This window comes from Populus trichocarpa, chromosome 3 (genome assembly GCF_000002775.5).
Source record: "Populus trichocarpa isolate Nisqually-1 chromosome 3, P.trichocarpa_v4.1, whole genome shotgun sequence".
Taxonomy (NCBI): Eukaryota; Viridiplantae; Streptophyta; class Magnoliopsida; order Malpighiales; family Salicaceae; genus Populus; species Populus trichocarpa.
In genome coordinates, this window is record NC_037287.2 from 20,605,481 (window position 1) to 20,618,822 (window position 13,342).

The following is a 13,342-nucleotide window of genomic DNA, read 5'->3' on the forward strand; positions in this document are numbered from 1 at the left end:
ATATTTTAAAAAAAAGTTTCTTAAAGCAATGTGAATAATTGGATTCAGATATTCATCTGCCCTATCTATGTCGATTTCAGACCAGAATTTCCATGTAAAACAGAGGGTCTCCATTATTAAACAGAAGCTAGAAACCTAAAAAGTTTAATGCAAGACTTGTATAAAAGTTTTGTGGAAGTTTTATCCCTATCTTCGTGCTTCTTCATCCTCTGTTTTTCACTCTCAGTCAGCAGCTGACAAGAAGGTAGCAGTGAAAAAGAAGGATTAAAGGAAAAGAACTTCAAAACTCAAAAGGTTTGGAGACAAGAATACAAGTCCAAACTGTTGGGATATTGTCATTATTGGACAACAACATATGCAGCCTACTCTAAGAAGAGAGGGTTGCCATTGTCGATGGTAGTTGCACCAACCATTGACAAAATGGTGCAACCCATGTGCTGCCACCAGTAGTGCCATAATCTATAGCCAAGTTGTCTTACCATTCATGCCTATAAATAGAGTCATACGTGAGAGAGCTGAGAGAGGAAAATGAGAGCCAAAGATGTGAGAAATGTAGGAGAGAGTGGGCTGCCAAGACAGCTAGCAGTAGTTGTCATTGCAGCACTGAGAAGAGAGAAATAAAGTGAGGTTGAGAGTTGCTAAAGAAGGAATGATTCATTCTTCTTTATTGTTGTAAATCTTGTTCTCTCCCTATATAATCAAATGGCTTCTCCGATGGATGTAGACGGTTTGCCGAACCACGTTAAATATTGTGTCAGTGTGCTTAGCCTCCATTGAGCAAATATCATAACATCACCGATCGGAATTCCAAACACAAACATGACATTATCCCCTGGAGAGCAAGAGAAATTCGACAATATGAAGATCAAGAGAGAGAGTAAAGCTAATTCAGGAGGAGATAACTGCACAATCAGTATCTAGACCGATAACCAAATTAATCTCTTCATGAAGGATTTAACATTGATGCAGAAATGGCATGAAATGTTTAACGAACCTCTCTGTTCTATCGAATGGATTTGCACTTTCTTTTGGGAATATTCAGCAATATAATATAACATTCTCAAACCTCGTTTCAAGTATAGGATAAATCAAAGGCATCAAAGGTGGAAGTATTTTCTACAATGGCTTTATTAAAGCATTACAATTAAAATTGTTTGCACGTTAACAATATTCTATTATAAACCCCGTTTGAAGTATAGCATAAAGCAAACATTCATGGCACAATACTATAGAGCATAATTTATTAAAAAATTTCTTGATGCTTTTTCATTGAGAAATACAACAGGTAAATTTAAGAAGCTAACAATGACAAGGTAGTGAAGCACACAGAGTGAAAGTCATACGATACAATTGAGATAGCATAATCAAGCAACTTGAATGATCGAACACACTGCCTGTATGATAGTGAATATGACTAGAACAGCAGCTGCTACAACAGAGATTATAGCCCATGGATTACGGAAATACTTCTGTTTCAAGAAAGCCTTCCATTTGTGTCCCCGCTTTCGGTAGTACTTGTTCAGATCTTCAACGACACCAGAAAAGTAGAAATTTTCGACGTCCAATATAATTTCCTTGGAAAGATTGCGAAAAAGGCGTGAAACTGCATCATTATCATTGAGCCAATTTTCTATAATTCCTTCTTTAACAAGTATTTCCACATCCTTGGCATCGGGGACAAGCAAAGAGAGCATGATAATATAGTTACATACATATGTAGTGGCACCGCAATTGCATTGCTCGAAGGCTTGGAGATTTCTAAATAGGATTTCTGTATGATCGAATATCTTAAAATGTGGAATTTCCAACGTCCCTTCATTATCATCAAATTTTATGTGGAGTAGGTTTATGCTGGGCCCTAACTTAAACTTGATTCCAGCCCGACGGAGCTCCGCTACACTAGGTGCGGTTAGAGTTTCAAGTTTCTTTGGCTGCTCTGCTGGCTGCTGACAGATTCTTAGAAAGTCAACAAAATGCTCTACTTCAGACAAATTGCCCCGCGAAATGTCCTTTGGCACCCATGAACCCCATGAAGATGAAAAGAGATCATGAGTCAGCATAATCATGGAATATTCCGTACCAGGGGGCAGTATTTTGGATAGTTTGAACAAGTCCTCAACAATGAAGAATGGAAGCTGATTTTCAAGCAACAACAAATCAAACTTTATTTCTTCTTTCATCCATGGTTTATAGAATATGCGGTCAGTATTGAGACGTCGGATATCAGTGTTGAGTCTTTTTAGTAAGAACATAATGAGAAAGGAGCAATCCAGCAACACCATTTCCACAAATTCCTCTTTACTTAGTTTATCAAAGGTTTCTGCATAACAATTACGCAATCTAGTCTCTCTCTCGGCAATAGCTGCAATAAAACCCTTCACCCCTACCTCGCTCAAATCAAGAAATTCCTTCAGGTACAGTATCTTATGCTCTTCCATTTCTTTGAGCTCTGGTTTTCCGTAGTGAAGTGGACCTATGGAGATCACTTGAGGTGTGTAAGCCTTTTCATTTAACTCACGTAATCGTTTAGGAACTCTGTATATTGAACAATTATTGGAGAAAAGACGCAAGATTCTCAACTTTCCTTGCACAGAGACTTCTAATTTGTCAATGTCAATCGAACTATCCATCTGATCTATTGATGTTCCAGCAACGTTCATCATGTGCCTAGACATTCGCTAGAATCACAGTTATCAATTTGTTAGATAAATGCTAAAAAAATTTCAATAACAATTGTAAAAGGAGATGAAAAATGCACAATCAAACACAAGATTCCCAGACAACCATAAGAGCATCTGTAAGGAATCAAATCTGTTTTTCTTTTTCTTTTTCTAATTGTAAATGTTTCACATAAATGCATGTCTTTGTCTACTTGAAAGAGCAAAATATTAAAAATCCATAACTTCTCTAAATTAAAACTTACAAGCATTTTCTGAACAAAAAACAAAAAGGACTCGGTAGCTCTCACATACACAAACTGTGAAATTCTGAAGTTTTTCTGAAGAGTTTTCTTGTCCGCTACTTTTTTTTCCTGCAATTCAGCACCTCTTCTAATTGTACACAAAATTCTTCGTCAACGTTTTCAGACTTGGACGTCAACTTGAAAAGTAGGAAAAACTAAGAAAAACTACTTTTTTTTAGTTATTTAGTAGTAAATAAACTTTAAGGATAGAAGTGAAAACGTTGGATAATTTTAAACAATAGGGATAAAAGTGAAACATTGATAAATCTATAAAGGCAAAATACCAAAATGCTAAAATAAATTCAATGTAGTATATATGAGGAAGAAAATAACAATATGCATTAAAACAATTAACAAAGACATAAAAAGCCTATAGGACTCGAAAACAATATGCATTAAAACAATTAACATATAGAACTGGATACCAGTTCTATTTGTTACCCAATTTTGGACTCGAAAATTTCAGTTTTCTGAGGGGTTTTAGCGACAAGCTTTTCACTTATGTCTGCTTATGGAATGCAAATTAGTGGTGTCTTCTTGTAAAATAAAAGGGTAAACTTTAATAATTATCCTTATAGATTCATCATTGTTCTACTTCTACTCTTATAATTTCAATTTTCCCACTATTACCCTTGTAGTTTTCATAAATTTCATTAATATTTACTCTAAAAGCAATTAACAAAGACATAAAAAGCCTGTTGGATAGAAACTTAAACACCTAAAAGCTCTCGACAACCGGCAGTTTTAGAAGTTCTTCTCGTTTCAAATGATGACAATCTACCTCTAGTGTCCAAAAAGATGTGCCGAGAATGGCAGACACTCCCTCTTTAATATACCTTCCAAAATGTTCCGTTGCCCCTTTACAACTGCTCCCATGGCAAGAAAAGGATTCTCTTTGATAATAATTAGCTTTTTCCAGAATATTTATTCTCCCATGGCTGGAGCTGACTTCCTGGCTGCCTTGTTGGCTAGCTGCTTCCTTGAGGCTTTTCCTCCGGTTGATTTTCTTGCTGTTTGCTTTGTGCCGTTGAAATAAGTGAATTGGGAAATAGGGTTGTCGGGTTTCTGTTTGTTTCTCGAGAAAACGAAGGGAGGTTACGGATTTGAGAGTTTTTGGCGGGTAGGGATAGGAGGTCCTGGGGATTTTTATAGGGCAAGGGGAGAGGTGAAAAGGAGGAAGGAGACAGTGAAATAGGATTTGAGCCGTTGATTGGTAAGCTAAAGGGCAGTGGAGATGGAGATCCGCGTGCACGTGATGCGGCCAATAGGATTGCTTTTACAATATTAATCTCTATTTTTAATTTTTTTCAATTAAAGAAAGTTTATTTCATGCACAATACTGCATGGGATATATATAAACTATTTTGCAAATCAATCTGTAAGCTTAATTTATTAATTAAGTTGTTTTTTTAGCTTAAATAGTTCTATAAAATATTTTTATAAAAATAAAAATCATATTATAATGTTTCAATCATATTTTTGAAGCACATGCTGGAATTAAAATGGCCTATCTCCTAGATTTTTATTTTTATTTTTTAAATTCACGCACCATTAAAGATTGAACAAGGTTATTTCTCACCTTTCAAAACACTTTTCAAAAGAGATTGTTGAAATATTATGATCATAGATTCTTATTAAAAATATGATTTTGTTTTTTTGCAACTTGTGTACCTCTTATAACCGAGCACATACACTAAAGAAGCGTACAATTAGTCTACAAAAGCATACCTTTAATGATGCGGGGCACTATTTCTTAATATTTTATGGTATAATTATTTAATTATTAAGATTTATTAAAATTTGTTTAATTTTAAAATATTCATTTATGTAATTTTTCATAATAATCATTTCTTATAAAAATTTTAAATTTAAAACTAGTATAAATAGAGTTATTTAATTTATTTTATATTAAAAAATTGATAATTCATAAATTTATTTAAAACTTTTTGATTAAGATTTTCTCTACTATTTAGAGCCTTAAAACTTCAAGAATAGAGTAATGTATAAATTACTTAGAAGGTATTTTATATTGTGATAAATGGTGTTTTTTAAAATAATTTTTTATTTGAAATTATATTAAAATATTTTTATTTTTATTTTTATTTTTATTTTTAACTTTAGTATATCAAAATTATAAATAAATATTTAAAAATTATTTTTTAAAATATTTTTTAAGTTAAAAATACTTTAAAAATATATTTATAAGTAGAATTTATACCGAACACAACAATATATTCAATTTACCTTCCCTATATTGCTCGTGTTTTGACACATTCATACATTAAAAAAAAAAAACTCGATAGCTCTCAATTCTCGCACAAACTGTGTAATTCTGCAGTTTTTCTGAAGAATTTTCATCTTTTACAGTTATTTGTTAGAGAATAATATAAATTTTATCTTGAAATTTTATCTAATAGTTTAAATTACTAGGTTGAAATGGTTTTCTGACATGATATCAGAGTCTTGATGACCAAACGGTCACGAGTTTGAATCTTACCACCCTCATTTATTTGATAAAAAATTAAGCATAAAATAATATGAGTCTGTGCAAGTTTCAAGCTTAAAAGACTTTCACTTAAGGGAGTGTGTTAGAGAATAATATAAATAATATCTTGGGACCTTACCTAACAGCTTAAGCTATTGGGTTGAGATGGTTCTTTGACATTCTGCACCTCATCAGGTAATGTTTGGCATTGTGTTTCAGAAATGCTTTTGAAAAAAATTGAAATTTTTTATTTTATTTTTTTCTTTAAATTAATATTTTTTTATGTTTTCAAATATTTTAATGTGCTGATGTAAAAAATAAGAGTAGTTAAAAACCCGGTCGACCCGGTCAAAAACATGGCTGCAACCCGTTGATTATTTTTTTATTTTTTACCAAAACGATATCGTTTTGATTTATAAAAAAATAGAGTTGATCTAGATGACCTGATAACTTGATCAAAACTTGTGATTTGAACCTTGAGCCAAGTCGGTCATTGAACCAGTTTAAAAATACTTACCAAAATTTCCATGTAAAACATAGGGTATCCATTATTTTAAGTTTAATGCAAGACTTTGTATAAAAGTCATGCCAATTTCCATGAATAATTGGCATGACTTTCCACAAAGCCTACTTTTAGGCAGCGTAGAGGACTGTGACCGCAGGTAGTGCTTTTCTGGCATGACATTCCACAAAGCAAAGAATAATATTTTTAAAATTCCCTTTTGAAAATTCAAAAATCACAAATAATATTTTAATATCATTATATTATTATTTTATTATTAAATATATATTGAGCCGAACGACCTGACTTTAATGAGATGAGTCTTCACCAAAATGCATAATTAATTCATAAAAGTTGATGGGTGTTTTAAAAAGAGTTTCTTAAAGCAATGTGAATAATTGGACTCGGATATTCATCTTAAAACATAGCTAGGGTCTCCATTATTAAACAGAAGCTAGGAACCTATAAAGTTTAATGCAAGACTTGAAAGTCATGCCAACTTCTATTATAAAAATGATTAAAATGATTTTTGAAGAGTGTCTGATATTTTAATTAACTCTAAATGAATAATTATAACTAGTTATGATATTTATTTTATATTTTTAAACATGAAAAATATATAATTTTATTTTTTATAAAAATATACTTGAAAAATTTTTAAGATTCGGTTATATGAACAAAAACAAAGTTTTTTTTGTGTTTTTAAAATAAGAATTTTTTATTTTTTCCAGAAATTTTAGTGAAAATCAAGTATTTTGTACCAAGTTTGTATTTTATAATATAAGTCTCCGGTCCAATTTTAAACAAAATTGATTACAAAAAACATGGAAGAAAATTATAAATATTTTTAAAATTCACTTTTGAAAATTCAAAAATCACAAATAATATTTTAATATTATTATATTATTATAGCTCCGACTTCTAGGCATATAGTTGTATATATAATTGTTGTAACGCTGCAGATGAATGACATTCAGAAATAAATTCCTTTCATTCTTTTGGTTTTCATTCCTTTAATTTGTTTTCATGGTATCAGGAGCATGGTTAAATCCTAACGTCTCCACCAAGCTTCCGCATATTTTTTCAATTGAGGATAGTATTTCAACAAGTGCTACCAAAACACCACCCATTAGAACATGTTTTTTTTAACCATTGATCCATCTGATCCTTTTTTTTTTATCCATGCCTCAGACCATCCAAGTCAGATTTTCTTTCGTCCATGGAAGTTTGTTGACGTAGTGTTCAATATGTGTTTGCTAGAAAATTAGCTTCCATTCTTCTTCCTCGGGAAGTTGTTTGAGCTATCCTGTGAAGCCAATCCTACGAATTGTACGATTATAGAACTTACCTGTGAGTTATTAAAAGAAATCTGGGCTAACTGGGTAAAAGAGGACAGTTGGAAAAAAATAAATTCCCCTGGAGTCCTACATTTCGTTGACTTCCTAAGAAAGTGTCAGCAGCCAACGGAACAGTATCTTCCAGCGAAAAAAACTACTTTCTTAAGCGCACCCACAGCAACGGAGCTCCATCAATCTGGAGTGAAGTTTAAGAATCCAGGAAAAAACTCACTATTTGACATAACATTCAGTAATGGGATTCTAGAAATTCCACAACTAAAAATAGATGACAGCACAGAAATCTTATTCAGAAATCTCCAGGCCTTTGAGCAATGGCATCATAGGTTGGAGTATATTTTCGTAAGTGACTATATTACTTTCATCGGCTGCCTCGTCCGTGCTCCTAATGATGTGGAAGTGCTTGCTCACAATGAGAATTTGAAAAATATGCTAAACAGTGACGAAGCAGTGTCAAATCTTCTTTACAGCATCGACAAAGAAAATGTTGTCACTAAAAATAGTTTTCTTTCGGGTGTCTGCGAAGACCTGAAGTCACATTGCACAAAGCGTAGGCACAAGTGGAAGGCAACCACGAAGCAGGTTTATTTCAAAGACAAAAATTTATAATAAATTAATCTATTTATTATGACTATGATTGTTATTTAATAAAAAATTTAGTATGAAGGGACAAGTATGATATTAAGTTGGTGGAGGGACCAATAAAATATTGTTTTAGTAGTGGAGGGACGACCATATTCTTTCTCTAATTTATTAATGTTTTAATTTAATTATATCTTTAAATTATTAATTAGTAAATTTTATTTAAAAAAGGTGTTCATGTGCTACCATCAACTAAATCATGGACCAGTCTGCTTGAGTCCAGGTCCAATGTATTCTCTGTGAGCCTTGACATGAGTTTTGGACCAATTGGGCTTGATTAGGCATAGATTTCAAGGCTGAAACATGGGCCTAGCTCATATCAGCAATTTATAAGGCTATAGAATTATAATTTAGAAGGCAATTTCCCATACTGGCTGCATCCACTCGCTAGTCGCTAGTGCAAAAAAAAAAAAAAAAAAAAAACTAAGAGCAAAAGATGAAAAAGCTCATGCAAGGAAACTTTAGATTTTTTTGATAGCCATGGTAGTTAAGTAATTTTATTGGGTATAAAAAATTGAAATCTCTGTGAAGCACCCTCCACCATCCTAATTATAAAAGAAAAACCATTACAAAAAAATACTGAAAAAATTGAAAATATCAATCTACCTCCATGAACATTGTAATGACTAATGTATCCATGGTCAAAACACTAAAAAAAACATTATGAATTGCTATAATATTTTATGTTCATGTTTTATATTATCTTTTAATTTTAATATTAATCCAGAACTTGACCCACTAAAATACATGAACTCTGTTGCAAATTTTAGCTGAGGCAAGGAACAATTAGCCTGGATATTCTGATACTGCATTTAATTCTTTAGATGTTGGTAACATGCTATTTCTTCAAATTAATTTTGATTAAATATTTGCCTGCGACTGTATAATTCCCTCTCTGATTTCTAGTGTCTAAACATAGATGAGCTTACAATACCAAGTACCTAAACGCATAAAAATCAAATCATGTCATCAGGAATAGCACAAATCATTTGCTTTGATCTTCTATTAATCAAGGATAACATTCTGAAGCATAGTGCTAGTTGATAACTGGAAACTTATACATACTAATTGAGGGGGGAAAAACAAAACATGAAAGAAACAAGCATTGATCACACAGCAATCCAAATCCATGGGACACGTAATTGAAATCCTGGAAGCTACACTTGAATAAGAGAACACACGGTTTGTACCGTAGTGAGTATGAGGAGAATCGCGGCTGCAATAAGAGAGATTATGGCCCATGGAGTATGGAAATACTCTTGTTTCAAGGTTGCCTTCCATTTATTCCAAGGCCTCCTGCAGTATGCATTCAGATCTTCAACGAGACTAGCGAAGATGAAATCATCCGCGGAGAGTGCATTTTCCTTGGAAATATTATGAAGAAGAGTCGTAACTGCTTCATAGTCATGTATCCAGTTTTCTATAATTCCATTTCGATCAAGGATTTCCACATCCTTAGGAGTAACGACAAGGAAATTGATTGTTGAAATATAGTTAGCTATATAATCTTCGACGCAATGGCATTGCTCAAATGCCTGGAGATTCCTGAATAAGATTTCTGTGTCGTCATCTATTTTCAATAGTGGCATTTCCAGGATCCCTCTATCGAATTTCATGTCGATCAAACTTTTGCCCGGTTTAAACCTGAACTTAACTCCAGCTTGATGGAGTTCAGTTATACTTGGTACGTTTATGGTCTCGAGTTCTTTCTCCGTTTTATCTGACTCTGATGGCTTCTGACATTTTATTATGAAGTCAACAAAATGTGCTACTTCAGACGAATTGATTTCCTCCACAATTCCCGTTTTCATCAAAGAATCTCGTCTCTCTTCGAAGAACTTGTATGTAAGCTTAATCACTGAATATTCCTCTTCAGCAGGGCTATATCTGGTTATGCTGGATGCTTTAAGCAAATCCTCAAGAATGAAGAATGGGAGCTGATTTCAATCAAGCACATGTCAAGTAATATATCGCTCAGCATCCATGGTTTATTGAATATACGGTCATTGCTACTTTCAAATCCTTCACAACAACCTTTGAGCAGGACCACAATGATGAAGGAGGCATCTAGTAACATCATTTTCACAAAGTCTTCACTACCAAGATCGATGGTTTCTGCGTAACAATTACGCAATCTTGTCTCTCTCTCCTCTACAACTTTAATTAACTCCTCCATGCTTGCCTCGCTCCATTCAAGAAAATCTTTCAAGTACAATATTTTGTGCTCCTGCATTGCTTTAAGCTCTTCTTTTCCATGGTGAAGTGGACCAAGGTTTACTACTTGAGGTGTCAAGATCTTTTCATTCGACTCACGTACGTAGTCGAATAGGGACTCTGTAGATACAACATTGATCGGAGAAAGAATGCAACATTTCCATATCCGCTCTCAAGGACTTCGCTAACCTGTTAATATCAAGTGAAACTTGTGAATCCTGATCATATTTTGTTACCTGCTGATCATCAACCGATGTTCCTACATCCTCCATCCTCCATCTTGTGGGGATACGTACTGACCAAAACAATTCTATTGTCAGACTCAATATAAAAAATTTGACTACCATTAAGTAGTCTCAGACTAATTCTGATTGCTTCAGTTAAAAAAAATAATCTGGTTGCTAAAAGTATGGACAGAGGAATAGCTACCTATCACTTCAAGGTTGCATTTGGTTAACATCATGGAACATAAAAGACAAAAACGTTTTTGATTAGAGAGACAAATATAAAATAAATCTATCTCTTAGATTCACATTCTCTTTCAAAACATCTATTATCTTTATTTCTTGTATCTTGAGACAATAATTCAATGCTACCCAACAACTTTGATTTGTAATGTCAGAAGTAACCAGCTATGTGTTCATCTAGAACTAATTACAAGCACTTACAAAAATTGCTGCTGAAGAGCATATGACAGAGTTGAGAAAATTGCTAGTGTCGGCATCAAAAAATTTATCATTACTACAAATGCTCGAACAAATCCAACTCCTACTAAGTAGAAACAGATGAAAATATACAAAAGATTAAATATCAAACAACTGCGAGAATGCAATAAATTAAATAAGGATTTTAAACTTCAATTTCTAATTCTTACTATTGAGGACTACATAACTACAACAATTTCTACTTACTTAGATTGGCTTGAAAACGTCCTTCTACGCTGTCCCAGAAGATAGTGGCTCCCAGTTTCTCCGTGAAGAGTTAACTTCTTCCTTTTATTTTCCAATGGTCGACTGTTGTTTAATTTTGCAAGTGTACAAATCTTAACAAGTAATAAAGTGATAAGTAGAATATCTTCCCACGAGAATTTATAAAAATTACTACTAGTTACCAGAGTCTTTTAAATTATGATCTATTTAAGGAATCGAATGAGATAGTTTATTAAACAAAAATTAATGATTAAAAACAAACAATCAATTAATTAAATATTAATGAATTCAATTGTACTGGTTCTAGGATTTCTTATTACCGTAACTATTCATATGTGAACTTTCTCAATTGAATTAATTACTCCTAACATTGATAATTAGGTTTTTCTAATTAAAACATTAATCTCTCTCGAGTATCAATGAATTATTTTGACAAGCAAATTTCATATACTTTACAAAAGTTCTGAACTTGTCGAAATTTATTAAGTACCGTAAAACCTGTAACGATTACAAAAGTTCCTAAGATATCTCTATCCTATAGATTTCTTAAGGTATTTCAAATAATAGCTAAAACAATTATCACTTCTCAGTCTCAAATTGAATTCTAAATCATACAGATGTTGGCCAAACATACACAAGCATTACACATATAGAATGAAATACTCAACAACTTAATGTAATAATTCAATCGAAGAAATTGTTCACATGTTCATAGTAAGGTTACATAAAAAATTCCAGAATAAAAATCTACTCCATAGTTAAATTAAAGAGAAACAAACTTGATACGATGAACATCACTCAAAAGCAGAGAATGGCAGTAGAATAGATACGTGTCCTCCAAATCTTCTTTGTTTTTTCCTTTGTTTTTCATTCCTCTTTGTGTCGCCTCTCCTCTCCCTTTATTCTATTTTAGGGTTTCTCTATGTATGCATCTTTTTCCTTGCAGACCCCTCTTTTTTTCTTTTATATTGTGGCCTTTTTACCCCGCTGGAATGAAGATAGTTTCCTTTTCTGATTTAAATTCCTTTCTACCCAGACATTGCAGGCCAAATTTGAGGTAGAAAACGTGCGAATTCAAAGATCTCTATTTCTATAGAAATTGTAGAAAATCGAATCTTCTTTCCAACAACACCAATCTTGCAATTTTTGGACCTCTGAGACTTGAGATAAGGGCCATAAACCGAGACAGTATTTGGAGTGCAGGAAGTTCGGGTCCGATTCAATCCCTGTTTTTAGACTCGCTTTTTGGGTTTCGAAACAGCAAAACTGAGTTATATGCCCTGCATATATTTTATAGATCTTCATCTCAGATATTTGAAAATGATGACGAACATCTAGAACTGAGTTGTATAGCTTCCTTTGCAGCACACAATAAATCAATGTTCGGTTTTACTGCCGGATTCTACCTGCTCAGTAACCTAGTATCTGAAAACACATTAATTTCCCACAAGATCAATAGTTCAAAAAAAGATCCAAAATTCTAATTATCTTGTGCAACATATCCAAAATATTTCAAAATCAAGTATAAATAGTGAAAAATATACTTACTAAAAATTCATTTATCATCGACTTGAGCATATTTCTCACTCTAAATGTAACACATTATATATAGCAAACACTCGACGGACACAAAGTTAAAGTGAGAGTCACTTTAACTTTATATCTGTAGAGTGCTTGCTATATACTAATCTTAAGTTAAAGATGATTCTCACTAAAAAAAAAAAAAAATTGTTTTATTTGCCATCTACAACTAACATTTTATAATATAATCAACTATTATAAAAAAAATCTCACTACAAAAACAATTACTTCACTTTCTTAACTGCTGAAGTATCTAATCTTCTTGATTAATAAAAAGGATAATGACGACTGCAACATGTAAACACGCTAAGCGAATTGTAAACTGTCACCTGTTTGAACAATCAAGAAATTAAAAAAAAATCATTAAAAAATAATATAAAATTATTTTTGTAGCTTCATCTAGTAACTTCAATTTTTAATTTGAAAGGTTATACCTTAAGCATTGTGTGGATTGCGTTTATAAGTGTGTACATGACATAAAAAAACATTATTTAATATATTATCAAAACCTTAATATATAATTAAGGTGTCAAAGTTTAATTTACGTTAAAAAATAATATAAAATAAAATTATTTGTATAACCTCATCTAATATAACCTTTTGGATTAAGACGGTATTTTAACATAAACTAAATAATTAATTGAAAATGGCAGCTACACCATTGTAAACCAG

At 32.4% G+C, this 13,342-nt stretch overlaps 3 protein-coding genes across 6 annotated transcripts in view; all 3 read right to left on the bottom strand.

Moving 5' to 3' along the window:
* LOC7493259 (UPF0481 protein At3g47200) overlaps nt 1–4,078 on the bottom strand; it is a 49,261-nt gene extending 45,183 nt beyond the window's left edge. For 2 of the 4 annotated variants that reach the window (XM_052451791.1, XM_024592715.2), the window contains exon 1: nt 3,681–3,780. Coding sequence is in view for 1 of the 4 variants with exons in the window: in XM_052451792.1 (XP_052307752.1) it covers nt 1,365–2,675 (1,311 nt within the window). In the remaining 3 variants the exon portion in view is untranslated. Of the gene's footprint in view, nt 1–1,216; nt 2,679–3,680 lie in introns of those variants that run through there. The other 2 variants (XM_052451792.1, XM_024592709.2) reach the window with 2 other exon arrangements.
* The window catches only part of LOC127903875 (UPF0481 protein At3g47200-like), a 40,803-nt gene extending 30,384 nt beyond the window's left edge, over nt 1–10,419 (bottom strand). Inside the window, exon 1 of the mRNA XM_052451793.1 lies at nt 10,397–10,419. The gene's annotated coding sequence lies outside the window, so the exon portion shown is untranslated. The remainder of the gene's footprint in view (nt 1–10,396) is intronic.
* LOC7493258 (putative UPF0481 protein At3g02645) lies at nt 9,104–10,432 on the bottom strand. Its single transcript, XM_024592707.1, has 3 exons — nt 10,397–10,432; nt 9,994–10,278; nt 9,104–9,883 (listed from the first exon to the last, which is right to left on the bottom strand). The coding sequence occupies exons 1-3, from the start codon at nt 10,430–10,432 to the stop codon at nt 9,104–9,106; spliced, it is 1,101 nt and encodes a 366-aa protein (XP_024448475.1).
* Nucleotides 10,433–13,342: the final 2,910 nt, after the last annotated feature.

What these genes read in the sequence shown, in the direction of transcription:
- LOC7493258 (XM_024592707.1), bottom strand. Translation starts at nt 10,432, where the DNA reads ATGGAGGATGTAGGAACATCGGTTGATGATCAGCAG. An exon ending in CATCGGTTGATGATCAGCAG is followed by an intron (nt 10,279 to 10,396) that starts GTAACAAAATAT and finishes GTATCTACAGAG; the next exon opens with TCCCTATTCGACTACGTACG. An exon ending in ATGCCTCCTTCATCATTGTG is followed by an intron (nt 9,884 to 9,993) that starts GTCCTGCTCAAA and finishes GATTGAAATCAG; the next exon opens with CTCCCATTCTTCATTCTTGA.